General features: G+C 39.6%; 1 protein-coding gene across 1 annotated transcript; it reads right to left on the bottom strand.

Moving 5' to 3' along the window:
* Positions 1-1,541: 1,541 nt before the first annotated feature.
* PRPF38A (pre-mRNA processing factor 38A) lies at positions 1,542-17,310 on the bottom strand. Its single transcript, XM_032429007.1, has 10 exons — positions 16,992-17,310; positions 15,062-15,221; positions 13,217-13,338; positions 11,239-11,324; positions 8,407-8,517; positions 5,905-6,017; positions 5,269-5,295; positions 5,048-5,145; positions 4,540-4,588; positions 1,542-4,013 (listed from the first exon to the last, which is right to left on the bottom strand). The coding sequence occupies exons 1-10, from the start codon at positions 17,119-17,121 to the stop codon at positions 3,971-3,973; spliced, it is 939 nt and encodes a 312-aa protein (XP_032284898.1). The 5' UTR covers positions 17,122-17,310; the 3' UTR covers positions 1,542-3,970.
* Positions 17,311-17,370: the final 60 nt, after the last annotated feature.

The raw sequence follows: 17,370 nt of genomic DNA on the forward strand, positions 1-17,370 counted from the left end.
AACTTTAAAAAAAAGCTTTTTCTATGGTAGTTCTAAAAGATTCCTCTTGAAATTAAGGACAATTACAGAAAACATTAAAGAGGGTAGAGTTATTTTTTCCTAGTTCTCACATATGTTTTAATTAAAAACCATGTATGACTCCTGTTACGAAAAATGAAATCAGCACACTTAACAGTTCCTCTACTTCTTGGTTATATTACTTCTTACGTAGACAATGTTCACATATAAGTTGAGCCCTGGGCGCCTGGGTGGCTCAGTCGGTTAAGCGACTGCCTTCGGCTCAGGTCATGATCCTGGAGTCCCTGGATCGAGTCCCACATCGGGCTCCCTGCTCGGCAGGGAGTCTGCTTCTCCCTCTGACCCTCCCCCCTCTCATGTGCTCTCTCTCATTCTCTCTCTCTCAAATAAATAAATAAAATCTTTAAAAAAAAAAAAAAAAAGTTGAGCCCTAAAATTATTTCCCATTATTTAGTCTTTAAAATGTTTGGTACCACTCCTTTTACTGCTTTTTTCGAAGTCCTTAATTTGATCTCTTGTTGGATAACTTCATTATCAGGCAGTTTTTTCCCAAGTGAATAGAATGCCTATTCTCTTTACATTTTAAAGAAAACAGCTTTGCCTAGGTATGAAATTCCTGTCACTCTTCATTTTCCGCAGACCTCTAGAGCCTTTTGCTTCATTGCCTTATGAAGTTTGCTATGAGACCAGCCTGATTTTTCCCCCCCCTTATTATATAGGACTTGATTTCTCTGCTTAGATGTCCCTATAATCCTTTGTCTTAAATTCATTAGGATATTTCTTGATTACTCTTTATTATTTCAAGAAAATTTTCTTGTATCTGGACATTTAATGTACTCAATTCTCTTCATCAGGAATGTGAATTATGCATATGTAGGATTTCAATTGTTTTATTATCTTTGTAGCTTTTAAGTTTATTATTTTCCATTTTTATTTCCTCCAGCCTATTTTCTCTATGCTTTATGTTTATTTTATACACTATAGTATCTAATAAGGCTTTTATTTTTCAATTTTTCAAATCATTTTCTACTAAGCTTATTTCCCATCTCTTACCTTTTAATACCATCTTTGAACTTGTATACTTTGCATTTTTGGGGGTTTTTTGAAAAGATTTTTATTTATTTGAGAGAGAGAACATAGCTGGGGAGTGGTACAGGGAGAAGCAGGCTTCCCGCCTAGTAGAGAGCCCGATGTGGGGCTCGATCCCAGGACTCTGGGATCATGACCTGAGCTGAAGGCAGACGCTTAACGACTGAGCCACCTAGGCGCCCCTGATCATTCTTTTCTGACTAATGCTTATTTAACCTTAGGTCATACACAGGTCAATCTATATAATGGAAATAACAGAAAGGGGCTAGGGGAATGAGCTTTAAATTTAAAAGTTGGGTTGTTGGGGCGCCTGGGTGGCTCAGTCGGTTAAGCGTCTGCCTTTGGCTCAGGTCATGATCCCAGGGTTCTGGGATCAAGTCCCGCATCTGGCTCTCTGCTTAGTGGGGAGTCTGCTTCTCCCACTCCCTCTGATCTCTCTCACTTTCGCTCCTTCTCAAATAAATAAAATCTTAAAAAAAAAAAAGTTGGGTTGTTATACTGGAAGACTTTCGCCAAATTAATTGTGGGTAGTGAAATAAATTTAGTGGTTTACACCCAATATTAAAAACATACTAAAAAAAATACAGGAAATATTTTGCATAAGGAATTTTTTTTTCCTGAAATTTGTTTCAACAGTTACAGAATATATGTTACAGAGGTAAAATATAAAATGTTCCTTAATATTGGCTAGTCAAAGTTACAAAGCTATAGTTCTAGGGCCTCGTCTAGTTAGGCTAACACATAGATGACAGAAATCGCCCTCAGCAAAATTTGCCCTTAAGCTCCATCTCCTCTGCAGTTCTGTAATTTACCACACCAATCTCTAGAGAGATGTTCAACATATCCCACTCAAGAACTCTTAGCTCTTTGAAATAATGAAAGAATAGGAACAATCTGCTTCCTGCAATAGGTTGGCTGTGTTACTAGAAATTTGGTTCAGATTTCACCATATACCTGAATAAGTATGCATTAAGTTGATAGTTTGGGGAGGCTTATTTCTGTTATTAAAAGTTGTTCGGGTTTTTGGGGGGCAGGTTTTGAATTTTTGAATCTTATATTTTAAAGTGAATATTTTAACAATAATACTGGATGATAACTTGGTTGGTCTACAGGTCATTAAGCCAGAAGACATTTCTTTCCATCTAGCTCACTTTGGTAAAGAAATAACTGCTAGGTCTCAATAACAAATATAAATAGAGGTGCTTATATTTAATTCTTAAAGGCAGTCCTATATATAGTTGTGTAATGGATAACAATAGCTCTTATGGTCAACTTTTATTAGCTCAAGTATTATCAGGAATCACTGAGGAACGTGAAATCTCAAATATCCCAAAATGCTTTAATATTGCAAGTCCTTCAGTTCAATAGCAAGCAAAAGAATATTTATCATATGACCAGATATAACTTCCTGAGAAACTGGATCCTATGAGGCAGTTGGTCTCCATAATTCTTGCTGAGTCCAGAGCTGCAGGAAGTCAAATCACTCCCCCTCCCCCATTCCTTTTTTTCACTTTTCCGTTTTTAGAGGAGGAAAGGTAAGTACTGGTAGACTGAACTCTTCTAGCAAAGATCCCAGCACCCTCTTGATTATCAGTGCCCATGGACACTCTGCATTTCTTATTTTGCTTCTGAACCCTCAGACCCTTAGCTTCTTTGCCATACTGTCTCCTAACTTTCTGAGTGGTTCATTTTCAGTTGGTTGATTGCAGTGCTTCCTCTCACCAGTGTTGAGTGTTGCCAATGATTCTGTTGTTGGCTTTTCTTACATAAACACTTCCTGGGCAATCCCATATAATTCTGCATATTCCACAGTTACCTAAATATTGTCAGTTCAGGGTTAGATCACTATGTTCAACTCCAGTTCCTAACAACCTGGGCTTTATCTAGTTATACCATGGCAGCCTCTAATTACACTTTAGGATAAATCGAATGCATCACTTTTTACTACCAACACAACTATGACCACATGCCCCTGTAAAGCCTGGCCTCTTCCTGCTGTATTTTGTAGCTCTGTGAATGAATGGCACTATTTTCCAGCAATTCAGGTCAAAACCCCGAGTGGTATTAGTACTTTCCTCTTCTTTTCAATCTTGTTGCTCTACTGCTACTGACTATACTTGGATAATGTCAGTGCTTACAAGATAAAGGCTGCGCACCATAACCTAGAATTCAAGGCTCCTGGGGAAGAAGAAATACTGTATAAGAATGTTGTATAAAAGGTATTAAGCTTCAGTTTCATTGTTGAACTGTTCAGTGCAATTGGATTAAATGATCCAGAGAAGGAAGTCTTATATTTGAATGCATTCTTTTCTTCTTACAAAGCTGCTGCTAACTCGTCAGTTTTCATGCTATTATTACTACATGGACATGTTGGGGGAGGGGAAAACAGAGGTAATAGGTTTTACTGACTTGGTTTTTGAGTGTAATAGCAGCAGCACAGATCTCAGGATTCTCAGAACAGTTACCATCATGAAGCAAAACAAAACTAAACTAAACTACAGGAAAATGGGTGTATAAAATTTAATAACAAAAAGGTCAACAGCCAGCCACATCCTGTCCTTGTCATTCATCCTCTCCACCCCTCAAATCCTTTCTACCCCTGTAAGTTTGAGTACAGTCAAGGTTGGTTACACAACTGGCTCCAAAGCAGCCCTTGGGAAGCACTATCCCTCAAATGCGAAGTATGACTCAGAGAGATACAAAACTCAGCACCTCTTTCATTTAAGAAAAAGAAAAGTGGAGAAATTTGGTTAAAAAGAGCTAAAATATTCTCATAGCTGCCTGGGGAGTAGATCTTAATCCTTCCACATAGATGCCTTCGGATCCACAGGTGGTCATTTGGACTAATACCAAACTGAGTCCATTACTCATTCCCTCTCCGGCTCTTCTTGTGGCTTTTCTTAGATCTGAAATGGTAACACATATAAACCATAATAAATTTAACAGCTGTTCAAGGAGCAAGGCAAGGACTTTTGAGGAAGACGGGGTATGCTGATACTGATGGGGATAGAGAGGATACCCAATATTCATTAAATGTACTTGGTGTTATGTCTTAGAGCAACACTGAGGTATTACTATCCAAAATTTACCACTGAGGAAATGATCTCTGAGAGGTTAAGAGTGCACCTGACAGTGTACAGCATATAGCAATAATTTCTAATTAAAGTTTATCAAATGAAAGTGGCTTGTCCAGTATCACTCAACTCAACCACAGATCTCCTGAGACCAAAGCTGCAATCCTACAAGGAAAAAACAAAACACAAAACAGATACAGAATTCTAGTAATTCTCAGGGCAATGGGCCAATTTTGTCCTATAAAAAAGGAAAATTCCTAAATATCCCCATCAAAACAAAAGTTCAGGTCTACCTTAGTTGTGTGATTGGGACTTTAATTTCTGAATAAAGAAAAAATTCTTAAAGGTCAATCCATACCTTTCAGGAGACTTTGAGTGGCTCCTGTGTCTATGACTACGGTGATGACCTGGGGAAGAAAAGGCCACTGGATGAGTGTTATTCTACCCACCTACTCCCCCACTATCATTTTCACTTCCCCCAATCCCTTTCATTGGCGTGATGTTTTTTTGGCTTATGCTAGACACACCTCTTAGATCTGAACTGTGTGTGTGTTTATGGGGGAGTGTCAGAAAAACTGAACCTACTTCATATGCATTCCAGGTTATGGCTAATTTTACAAACATCACATTGAGTATTTACCACTATGTAAGGTCTTATTCCTATAATTTCATATGAAAACAACTGAAGCTCATCCTCCTTTCACCAAAGCTTGTAAGAGAAAGTGAAGATGTGAACTCTTAAATTTTCATATTCTCATTTCCTTTTCTTTTAAGCCATAATATAGCCAGGCTATTGTGCTGGAGGAGGCTAAGCACTTACTACATTTCTTTAAGACCACCAATAGCAAAAGGCCCAAATGCTATACCTGGGGACTTGGAGCGGGATCTGTGCCGTCTATCTCGAGATCTGCTGCGGTGACGTCTTGGGCTTTTGCTCCGATGCCTTTCTCGGCGAGGGGAGGGGCTGTGGAAATGATTGGTTAGATCCCTTTATCTGACATTGTACTCACCACAACAGCAGTACACCCCCCCCCCCCCCCCCCCCCCCAAAGCCCTATCTTTCATTACAAATCAACCGAAGGCCTACCTCCTCCTCTTAGGAGACCGACTCCGCCTATACAGAAAGAAAAAAGGAAGAACCTTAGTAGGTGCACTGCACTTGTAGATTCCAAAAACTGCCCCAGTTCTTTACCCCTTTCTGTTATCCATGATTCTTTGTCCTGTAACCTTTTATTAGCACCCTCCTACTCTAAGTCTGGGATCGGTCATGTGACCTGCTTTGGTCAATGGCGTATTTGCAGATGTGATACCAACAGATACTGGAAGGAAATTTGATGACTGAGCTGGTGTGCTCTTGAATTCTGCCACTGCCCTGAGAACATGCCTAACCCAGCCTAGAATGAGACACACACACACAAAGAGAAGAGATGAGTTGCCCCAGTCATCCTCATTAAAAGCCATCCTATACTAGCCAGTGGACAGCTGACCACAAAACAGGTGCATGAACTTAAACTGCCTATCCAAGCACAGCTTAAATCACTGACAGCAGACTAAATAAATGGTTATTGTCTGCCACGGACATTTTGCGGGTGGTTGTTTTATAGCAATTACTACATTGGGCAGACATCCTCCACAATCTGGACTTTTTCCTTCCCTGAAGTCCAAACTTCTATGCTACCATGCTTAAAGTCTCCCTGTAAGAGGCCAAAGACTAGGGCCTTACCTTCTGGGAGACCGGCTCCTACTCCTCCTATAGCGCAATGTGGGAGAACGACGGGGCTTGTCCAAGTCTCGGTAGCTTCTCCGGCGGTGATCAGGTGATGGTACTCTCTCCAACTGGAAAAGAAATGGACAGTAGATCAGCGATGAGCACAGACTTACAGAGAACCATTTAGGGACAGTATATACACTCCCCTCCTTATCCTGTCCCAAATTCTACCTTCAAGTGACTTTAAACACAGTAAATACATAGATAACCCTAAGGACAAAAAGAACTACCAAAAAAACCCAATTGTTTCCAATAATCCCACCACTGTTCTAGTGTTGGTACCACTATTCTGGGACTATGTGAGAAGAGTGAGAGCTAAGTAATTATGCGTATCTCCTTAAGAAGCTAGATTTCCAATGTGAAAGAGATACAGATTTAATATCAGTAAGATTAAGTATAAAGTGTACTTTAATCTTTAAAATTTTCCTCTAGGTCTGCCAACTGTAAAGACCTAGAAACACTGACCAAACCATAGCAATGAGCATTTATAGTACCCAGATTATGGTATCTAAATACTACATTTTCCCTATAAATGAAACCAAGGGCTCCCTGGAAAAATGGCTAATTTCAGGTTGGGGGCAGAAGCTTACAAAACATGACCAGAACTTATCATATCAGAAGACAAGGCGTCTGAGACCATGATGATTTTATCAGTCTCATGAGTCAAGTTGGGGGCCCCCCCACTGACCAAAGAGGGGACAATTTCAGCATCAACAAGGACTATGATGGTTTAAAATACATCCAATTTGCTTAAATCCATGAGTTTACAATGTTACCAAGGACAAAAGCTCATCACATTGGGAAGATACTATGGAGTCGACTCATTTTAAAAACTGAAAAAGAGAAATAAATAATCCAATATTTATCTTTTCTATATCAACTGTACCTATGAAAAACTAAATATTGATTTAGGAGACCTCTCTCTATAGCAGTGTTATAGGTTAACAAATGATGAAAAAACAAAGAATATCACCATTTTACAACCCCCTCAATGGGTCTAGGCAGAGATCATCTAGGCACAGTGGCTCCTAATACGACAAAAAGAGAGACAGCCTGACTTTGCTCACCCTGGGGCAGGGGGGTACACACCAGTACCTGTGAAGTAGTGTTGCTCTACTCCAAAGCCTACAAAAACCTCAAATCCAACTGAGCCTCCAGATCTAAGAATTAGTTTACAGAAGATACAGGGACAATCGAACATGTTAAGTGACCTCACAGGGACACAATCAGAAAAATACATATTGTAAAAATCTGTGTAGAATAATATGCCTTGATTTATGGACCTTGTTTGAATGCTAATTGAAACTATTAAAAAATATAGGACAATTGGGGAAATGTGAATACTGAATATTTTTTAACTTCTTTCGAGTTTTATTTAAATTCTAGTTAGTTAACATACAGTATAATTTTAGTTTCAACAGTGAATATTTGATATTAGAAATTACTGTTGATGTGGGGGTGACAGTGGTATGGTTAGGCCTTTTCTGAAATATGGATGAAATATATGATGGCTGTGATCTGTGTCAAGAAAATTGGTGTGGGGACAATTTGGTATAGAGATATAAAAGAAGTAAAAAAGAAGTATAGAGGCTAGACGGGCAAATGGAGACACATTCTCTCCACTTTGGTAAGTGATTGAAATTTTCCATTATAAAAAGGAAAAACAGAATGCCTACTTTTGGTTCACTCACTACAAAAGAGCACCTCAGCCTTGCTTGCTTGGCTTTAAATTCATGAACTAACATTATGCTTCCTTTTGCACTCACCCTAAAGGGAGCCTACTGGCTCAGAGCTACACTTCCATTTACACTCAGTATCCATAAACCAGCACTTCTTATATTTCCCTCTAGATCCTTTCTGGATACATGTAATAGTTTCAGATCCTTCTTTTCTAACCATATTATCATATACTTTTCATAACAGTTCTAATGGCTGTCTAATAGTCTGTTGAGTTGATGACAGTTTACCTGACTGCTCTGACAGCTAGGTTGCTTTCAGCTTTTCAGCATTTTAACTAGTAAATAACATGAGCATGCAGTAGGTTTTTTTTCCCCCTAAACTAGGCCTACTCCTTAGGATAGGTTCAACTATGAACAGTATTATTTTTGTTCCAAGTATTTATTTTAATAGCTACCAACTGTGAGTCAATTATAATGTCCCAATACTATGCAAAGGGCTTTATATATATCATCTGATTTATTACTCATAATAATTCTAAGAGAAAGGTATTATTCTCCTTGCTTTACAAAGGAAAAGACTGATATTAATTTGCACAAGATTATGGAGAGCTGAGATACGAATCAAAGTCTAACTCCAATGCCCATACTCTTAATGATAAATACTGTATTTTTTGGTTAAAGAAAGTTAAAAATTGAAAACAAAACAAGGAAGGACCATTCCCCCATCCCCTCCCCATAATTATCCCTCCTTCAACCCTTAAGCTCCCAGGTGCCTGACCTTCTCATCCTCCTCTTCCTCCTCTTCACTGGACTCCACATCATCCATGTCCTCTTCTAGAGCACTGACCCGAGGCTCCAGCTGCTCAGCTTCCTCTAGCACATAACGTTTCTATAGAAAGCATAATGAGAGTCAGGGGGCCTTGTTCTCTATGTCCTGAAGCCCCAACACTGGGCCTCTGGGATTGCCAGGAAAACTGGTGAGCAACAGCTGAGGCAGTATCATTTCAAAGACATGCTAGACAGTTCAAGATTTTCCTAAGGAATTTAACATACTTTTCATCTATACTCACTCTTACATCCCCCTGTAAATAGATAAATACAAAGTTGAAGGGAACAACTTCATTTTCTGTTGGCTCTATTCTCTGTAATCTTTTACTCTTAAGGTCACTAAAATATCAATCAGTATAGGTGTAGCCTTGAATAAAAATGGAGCTTCATATACAAAGGCCAATAAGTTCACAGTTGTAACTCTGGTGGCTGGTAGTTCCAAGACAGGTGTCAGAGCAAATCTACCCCAAGAGACCCGCTGAGGCCCAGCCCAGTTTGGGGGATGAAGAGTGCCTTGGGTCCTGGTCTGGAGTAGCACCAGCTCTACTTGACCTGGGTTTTAGGGAACTGTCTAGTAGAGTCATGCATTTTGAACCAAGTACAGGATATAAACAATCCATCTCCTGGTTCCATTTTCTTTTGAGATGTGGCTTAGCTGGCTTACTGCATGATTAAGGACCTGCATGATTAAGGACCTGCAAGGCAAAGAGGAGTTCAAAAATGCCAAATGGGACTGGCTGGGTCATGAGATCCCTTATCATTTTCTTGTGCCCAAGACATAAAAAATGTTGGACAGCCCTAGAATAAATAGTAACATTTAGCTTAGATCTCAGTCATCCCTAACAAAATTCTATAAAGGTTGGGAAAATGAGACAAAGATGCTGCTCTGTGAAGTCAATCCCTCATTAAAGAGCTCCTTGGAAAAAGGCTCTCCAGTTACAGGATCACCAGTTTGGGATCTAGGACTGCATCAGACAGGGCATCCCAAATTCCTAATGCTCACCAGACTCAGAAGTGACCAAAATCAATATATTAATTCATAGTATTTGTGTTTGATGAAATTAGAATTCATTTCAGAGCAGCTCCTTGCCAATGTCAGGGCACTGAAGTCCTTAATAAGAACAGCATCAGAGCAGAAGGGTAGTCTTAAGGGTCACTTCATTTAGGACACAAAGAGGCCCACACCATACCACACTTCTTGGTGATAAAATATACATCAGTCAGATTTCAATTTCTCAGTGAGGCATGTTTTATGGTCTTCTAGACTCTATGCAGACCATCTTATTTACACCAATAGCCTTGCTTAAAGCTGAATGGGCTTTTGAACCCTTAGCTACAAACTGATTGCACTTCAAAATAATCCATTTCTTACAGCATTTTTAAAAATGAGAGCAGCTAATAATGATAGTTAACATAACCATAATGAAGTGTGAAAACTGGACCCTGAAAGCAGATTTTCAGTTTTGAAATCTTACTCTCTTCACTACACAGTCTACAGTAGCCAATAAAGAATAGGAAAGATATACCACACTCATTTTCAGGATTTTTATTTTATAGATTCTTATAACTGGGTCACTGTGGAGGAAGAGTTGATTCATTGCATTTAAATGTGAGCACTCATCTACCAACTACTTTTTATCCGGTTGATTTGCTGCCTCATCTGAACCATTTATCAGATATCTTTTTTTTTTTTTTAAGACTCAGATATCTGCAATTCATTCTATTCCCTACTTTGAAATAATTATCATGAAATATATATTACTATGCTGAGTGAAGGAAAAAAAAGAAAGCATGTATTGTATTAATTCCAAAACACATCTATTATGACAGACAGCATATCAATGGTTGCTTAGGGGTGAGAGAGGAGGGAAGGAAGGGATTACACAAAAGGAAAAAAGGGAACTTTGGGGGTGATATGTTCACTATTCTTGACTGTGACAGTTTCAAGGGTGTATACATATGGCAAAACTTACCAAACTGCACACTTAATATGTAGTTTATGTCAATTATACCTTAATAAAGCCATTTAAAAGAAAAAAAAAAACCCTTTGTTCAAATGAAATCTCACTCTCAAGCCCAATATGTAATTTAGAGAAAAAAGGAGCTACTCTGGTTGGAATATGTGGGGCTGTCTCCTCTTACTCCTCTCAGCAGCCTTAAAACAGTCCCACAGAGTAGTTTAAAGACCACTGAAGTAGCCTAATTTCCCCATTTTATAGATGGAAAAATAAAACCAGGTTCCATAGCTAGTCAGCTATAACAAGAGAAACTTAATCTCTTAATTCCCTGCTTCGTCATCTCTCCATTATAGATCATTCCCTTTCTCTTTAGGCAACCTACTGTATCTGTTTTCCCTTTGTATTTTATAACAGTAGTTCTAAAATAATACTCTGCAAAACCCATTCCTGAAAGGTGCTTCATGGATAATCATTTATCACTAGGAAAAGGAGCAGGGTTATAAAGGTGACATTTAAGGGGTTAAGATCTCAGTCTACCACTCCTGACCCTCCTTTTATCTGTTTTACATCCTACAATTTCCTTCATATATCATTTTAAAGAAGAAAGTCTTCCTGTTTTACTCACTTTTAAAGCCCTACCCTTCAAATACTTTATGTTTTCCTCTCCCAATCCCCTTTTTCATACATATGAAGACTAGTTATTAAGATGAGGACCCCTGAGATCCATGGGCTTCAGTGTTTTATTGTGTATGTGTACTGGCCTGTCTCCCTGTCTTGGGGAGAGAAGGGCAACTCTGATAAGAGACGTCTCCTTTATCTCTTACCTGTAGCCGGGGTAGAATGATATCACAGACTCTCTCACTGTGCAGCAGTTCATCAATAAACTCATCCACATGCATCAGTTCAAACTCTGAAAGAACAATCATAAGCTCAGGCAACTTGGAAATAAATTTATATAGCCAACAAGTAAAAGAAGTGTAAGACTCTATACGTAAAATATCTATATGTAAAAAGTACTTGGTATACAAAGTGTGAATCCTCTGCAGCCTCCCTTCCCTGCACATTTACTAGTAAAGCCATTCAGTGTGGCAGTTACAGAGAAGGGATTATTGACAGACCTGAGCTCAAACTACAGCCATTCATAGCCTTGTCATCATCACTTCATTCATTCAGCTCACCTTTACTGAGGCCATCTCTGTGCCAGGCCTCTTCTTGGAGCTGGGGATAAAGGGATGAATGAAGCTGTCCCAATTAGCAGGAGACACAACACAAAAGCAAGCACAAACAGTTCTGAATTGTATAGGGGTGATGTTCTTTTTTTTTTTTAAGATTTTATTTATTAGCACACAGAAGAGAGCATGAGCGGGGGGAGGGGTAGAGAGAGAGGGAGAAGCAAACTCCCTGCTGAGCAGGGAGCCTGATGCAGGACTTGATCCCAGGACCCAGGGATCATGACCTGAGCTGAAGGCAGACGCTTAACTGACTGAGCCACCCAGGTGCCCAGGGGTGATGTTCTTGAACAGATCATATAACTCAAGTACAATTTCTCATATGAACCATGTTTCTAAATATAGAGCATGTATCTTATATGGTAAATAAAGTAATAGCTTTTCAGAATTTTTAAAGTAAACCTTAGTTCAGTGGTTCTCAAACAGGGGTTAACTTCGCCACCCACAACTAGTGGGGATGCTACTGTCATCTAGTGGGTAGAGGCCAGGGATACAGCTAAATATCCTACAATGAGCTGGACAGCTTCCCACAACAAAGAATCATCTGGATTAAACTGTCAATAGGTTGAAAAACCCCATCTTAGTTTAACATAATATAAACATAAATAAGCAATTCCATGATGCCCATGACCATCTTGTTCACCATGTTATTTCCAGTACAAAGGACAGTACCTGGCATGACACTGGCACTTAATTATGTATTTATTCAATAAACTAGTAAGTTAATAAAAGTTTACAGTAAAATACCAAATTCTTGACTTTCTACTGTTTAATGTTACATGTAGAGGTAAAAGGCAAATGTTACTAATCTTCTGTTACGACACTGAGAAGAAAAAGGTTTTTACTGCATTACCCTGAATCCCCCTCTACCACAAAAAAATATCTTTGTAAAATGTATGGAGCTGCCCCCTTTGGATATACTTACTATTTTTCAGTGGGACTCCTACGTAAGTATGAGTACACTTAATCTATACTACAGTGTGAAGTATAGTGTTAGAGAAGAGGCCATTAAAAATAACTGTGGTGATGTAACATATAGAAAACTTTGGGAGGTTTGGTGAATGTTTTTTCAGAGGTCATTCTGGAGGTAGGTCATATGGGATGGAGCACATGTGGAGGGAGCACATGATGCAAGGCTGGGACTGACATAAGATGCAGTTGGAGGGGCGCCTGGGTGGCTCAGTCGTTAAGCGTCTGCCTTCGGCTCAGGTCATGATCCCGGGGTCCTGGGATCGAGCCCCGCATCGGGCTCCCTGCTTAGCAGGGAGTCTGCTTCTCCCTCTCCCACTCCCCCTGCTTGTGTTCCCTCTCTCTGTGAAATAAATAAATAAAAAATCTTAAAAAAAAAAAAAAAAGATACAGTTGGAAAGGTAGGCAGACAGGGGTAGACTGGGTAAGGCCAACAGGAAGCTAGGAGTCTAATGGAGTACTCCATGCGGGAGGTGGAGAAACTGAAATGAAGACAGTAACAACAAGGATGAAGAGCATTCACAATGTACGTTACAATGTGAAAGTAGAGATATTGGTGAACTGGTTCAGGGAGGAAGGTCCAAACACTTGGTACCATACTCACCCCCATTTCGGTTCTGGCTCTTGATTTTTCGATAGTCGTTGTAGAGAGGCTCTAAGTACTTGTAGCAATCAATTGCAGTGCCTGTCAGCCTCATGTAAAGTGCTCCCAACATACGGACATATCTGACAAATAGAGAACAGTGAAACAATAGGCCATCCTAAAAAGTTCTTATTCTTGAGTTTCATACCTGGCTTTTCTCAGGACAGTAGTGGATGTACAAGTTCTTTCTCTTCTTTGGCAGATGAGAGAACTGCAATTTTAGAGGCAACATGGGGCAGCAGAAGGGTAAAATACGAAGACCTGGGTTACAAGTTCCCATTCTACCACTTACTGGCTGCAGGAACTTGGGACATGTTGATCAACTTTCAGAGTCTATTATATCGTGTATAACATGAAGACAGAACCTATTTACCTCATAGGATTACTGTAAGAATCAAATGAGATACTGAATTTAACAATAACATATATGTTTACTAACAATACAAGAAATAATATATATATAGAGATGTGAATATATAAATTGTTGCTAGGTAGCACAGAGTACTGGTTCTGGAAAAAAGTCAAAGTCCTCTGGGTTACAATTCTGATTCCATTACTTACTGGCTTTGTTACATTAGGCAAATTACTTGCTTTCTCAATCCTTGTAAAATGGTGATAATAGTGCCTAATTTGCTGGCTTGGTTTATTTAGTGAGAAACGTGTGTAAAGTGCTAAGAATAGCATACAGCACATATAAGTGCCTAATAAAAGCTATTTTCTAGCTGTTAATGTTTTGTAAGATTCCTTTTTCTTTTCTCCTACATCCGACTACCCACTCAAATTCTTCACTTGGAATGGCATTTGAAACTCAACAGTTTCTTTATATGACAAACAGAATGGAGTAGAAAAGAATCTGAACACTGAAGCCAGCTTTGCCATTTACTAGCTGTTTGACCTTGAAATTAATCTGTCCCTAAGTTTCCTCCCCTGTGTAACAGGGATAATAATTTTGCAGGGTTAGGGCGCCTGGGTGGCGTAGTCGTTAAGCATCTGCCTTCGGCTCAGGTCATGATCCCAGCATCCTGGGATCCAGCCCCGCATCGGGCTCCCTGCTCAGTGGGAAGCCTGCTTCTCCTTCTCCCACTCCCCCTGCTTGTGTTCCCTCTCTCGCTGTGTCTCTCTGTGTCAAATAAATAAATAAAATCTTAAAAAAAAAAATTTTTTTTTGCAGGGTTGTCGTGAAGGTTAAATAAATTATTATATGTAAATGCCTTAGAGGGTGGCACATAATAAGCTACTATATCTGTCTCCTACACTTGTCTGTGAACTCCTTGAGAATGAATAAAATAATATGAGCAGGTGATATTTTGGGGGTATTTACCATGCAACAGGCACTGTGTTGTGAGATATACAGCACTATCTTCTTTAACCCTCACATCAGTCTTGAATTGGTATCATCATCTCCATTTTACAAGTAAAGAAAGTAAAGCTCACAAAATGTAGTAACTTCTCCAAGGTCACAATAAGTCTGAACACGACCAGACATGAGTCTGGACATGAACCTCCATCTACACCAAAGTTTTCCCGCTTATCTACCACATAATGTAGTTTTCTTCATCTTTGAGCATCCAGTGCTACCAACATACGAGGTACTCACTTCTGCTTAATATATGTTTGGTGAATTTGTGAAATGCTTTTTGGGCACGAGGGGTAGTTACCAGGGCTGAGAATGTGAAGAAGATCAATATAATCAGAACAGACAAAATAACAAGATACACTGCTTTCACTCCTCTTAACCAAAGCCAAATTCTGGACCACTGAAATTGAAGCTTTTATATTAGCGACATTAGTCAACATTTCACTCACTTGAAATCTTCATTTTTGATAAACTCTACAATGATATCCTTCTCAGGTTGAATTTGAAGCATCTTCAAGGTCAAACACAGAAAGGGAGTTGGCTTTATGTTGCCACCATAGACACCACCCACAAACCTCAACTCCATGGCTTTATCGACTACAAGTTCAGCTAAAAAAAAGCAAAAACAAAAACAAAGTGGCATCTCAGACATATTAGGACTAAGCTTTTCCCAGTTTGAAGTGGAGATAAGCTAGTTCAAGGTTTGGTGCTCCTGAATACTAATTGACAGTTTAATATGAGGAGAACAATTGTGTATTAATAGTAAAAATAATAATAATAGCAGCCAATATACACTGAAAGATGACTGACTATATGCCAGGTTCTCTGCTAAGCATGTCATACTATCTCATTTAATCTTCACAATTAGCCATGAAGTTCCTGCACTGAAGGCTGTTTTCAGCTAAGGAAAATGAAGGCTAAGAGGTTAAGTGATTTGCTCAGGGTCCACAGCCAGAGGAGCAGGCCTGGATTTACATGTAAGCAGTCTTAACTTCAGAGTCCATGCCTGTCACCATTATGTTTGGAGAAAAACAGCCAGATTCCGAGTGAAAGGAAACAGTAACAGCAAACGAATCAATAGCTACATACCCTTGAGCAAATGTTATCTACAGAATGGGGATAATAACCTTCCACAATTGTTTTCAAAAGCAAACACTAGCTGTGTGAACTCTAGGGCAAGTCATTTTATCTTACTTCTTTTTTAGACTATCAGTACAAATCTGAATAATAAAGGTACAAAGTTTCAGGGCTATAGTGAGAGTCAAACTTATAGCCAGGTGCTAAATACTGGAGATGTAGGTAGAGGGATAAAGAAGGACAAAATAACTACACTTAACAGAGTTTACCGACTGGCAAGGCAGAAAGCATTGAAAAAATAATTGAAAGTGTGATGAATAGTTGAAATAAGATGCAGAATGCAATACAATTATACAACAAGGAAACATAATCTAGCATTGGAGGGAAAAGGTCATGAGTTCACTTTTGGACATACTGAGTTGGCATGTCTTGGAATTAGAGATTTAGATCTCAGAGAGAGATCTGGGCTGGAGAGAGAAATCTGAAGGCATCTACATATAAGATGTAACTGTAGTGTGGAGATCATCCAAGGAGAGAACTATATGTAATGAGAAAAGGTCCCAAAATTTATCCAAAATTTAACAGTGACTCAGAGAGAAACAATATGACATGTCCATGGACACACAGCTAATGGTGGTGGCAACAACAATAATGGCACAGAGTAGTTAACAGTGGTAACAACTAGCACCACCACAACTGCTGAATGTATCTTAAAATATATACCTGTAACCATACCAAATACTTTTTATACATTATTGCATTTAATCCTTAGAGCAACCCTTTGGGGTGGGCATTATGATACTCGTTTTACAGTAGAGGACGACATGGTTCATTGGGGTAAAAGAGCTACTAAAATGAGAAGCCAGAAGTCAAAGATTTAAAGACTACCTGGAAGCCTTCTCTGAAGAACTGGTATTTGTATTAGGACCCGAACGTGGAAATAGTGCAAATGGTCCAGATTTAGGGATAGTAATACCCTGAATTGGGTTTCAGGTATGTTAAAGTTCCTTTAAGAACTTCAGACTCCCTGAGCTTAACAGTGTTTGAGAACTCAGCAGATTATATTAAACATGGAAACACCCAGAGAACCCAACACAGACACCCTTCGGAATAAGGCTGTAGCAAATTCATATGTGTCCCCAAAGCCCAACACAAAACTAGGCACATAGTAGGTGCTCAGATTTTTCTGAATGACTGACAGATTCCCCTCCAGTCTCAAGCCCGGGGACCAGTCCCACCGACGCCCAGTCAGGAGAACTGGGCTACAAGGCGGGGGGAGGGGGTCCGCGCGCTGCCGCTCACCCGTCAGTCCAAAGCACTCCTCTTTCCAGTACTTGGACTCATAGATTCGCGTCCGAATTATCTTCTCCACCAGATACTGAGGATTGGTGCCGTGGATACTGTGCGCATCCTTCACTGTACGGTTCGCCATTTTAGAACGCCTTCAGTTCTATTTCCGTCGGGTCCTTTAATGCGTCACATCCAGGTTAAAAAAAAAAAAAAATCTGAGAGGGACGGAGGAGGATGGAGGAAGTCTCTCTAAAGAGCTCAGGCCACCATCTTGGTACCCGGAACGCGGCAAGGAAAGGAACTTCCTTCCGCGAACTGCGTCGCCGACCGAATCAATGATGGCCGCTACACGTTGGCGGACGTACGACGTGCATCCCCTCCTGGGTGGGCG

Source organism: Phoca vitulina, unplaced genomic scaffold (genome assembly GCF_004348235.1).
Source record: "Phoca vitulina isolate PV1807 unplaced genomic scaffold, GSC_HSeal_1.0 scaffold2, whole genome shotgun sequence".
In the NCBI taxonomy this organism is placed as follows: domain Eukaryota; kingdom Metazoa; phylum Chordata; class Mammalia; order Carnivora; family Phocidae; genus Phoca; species Phoca vitulina.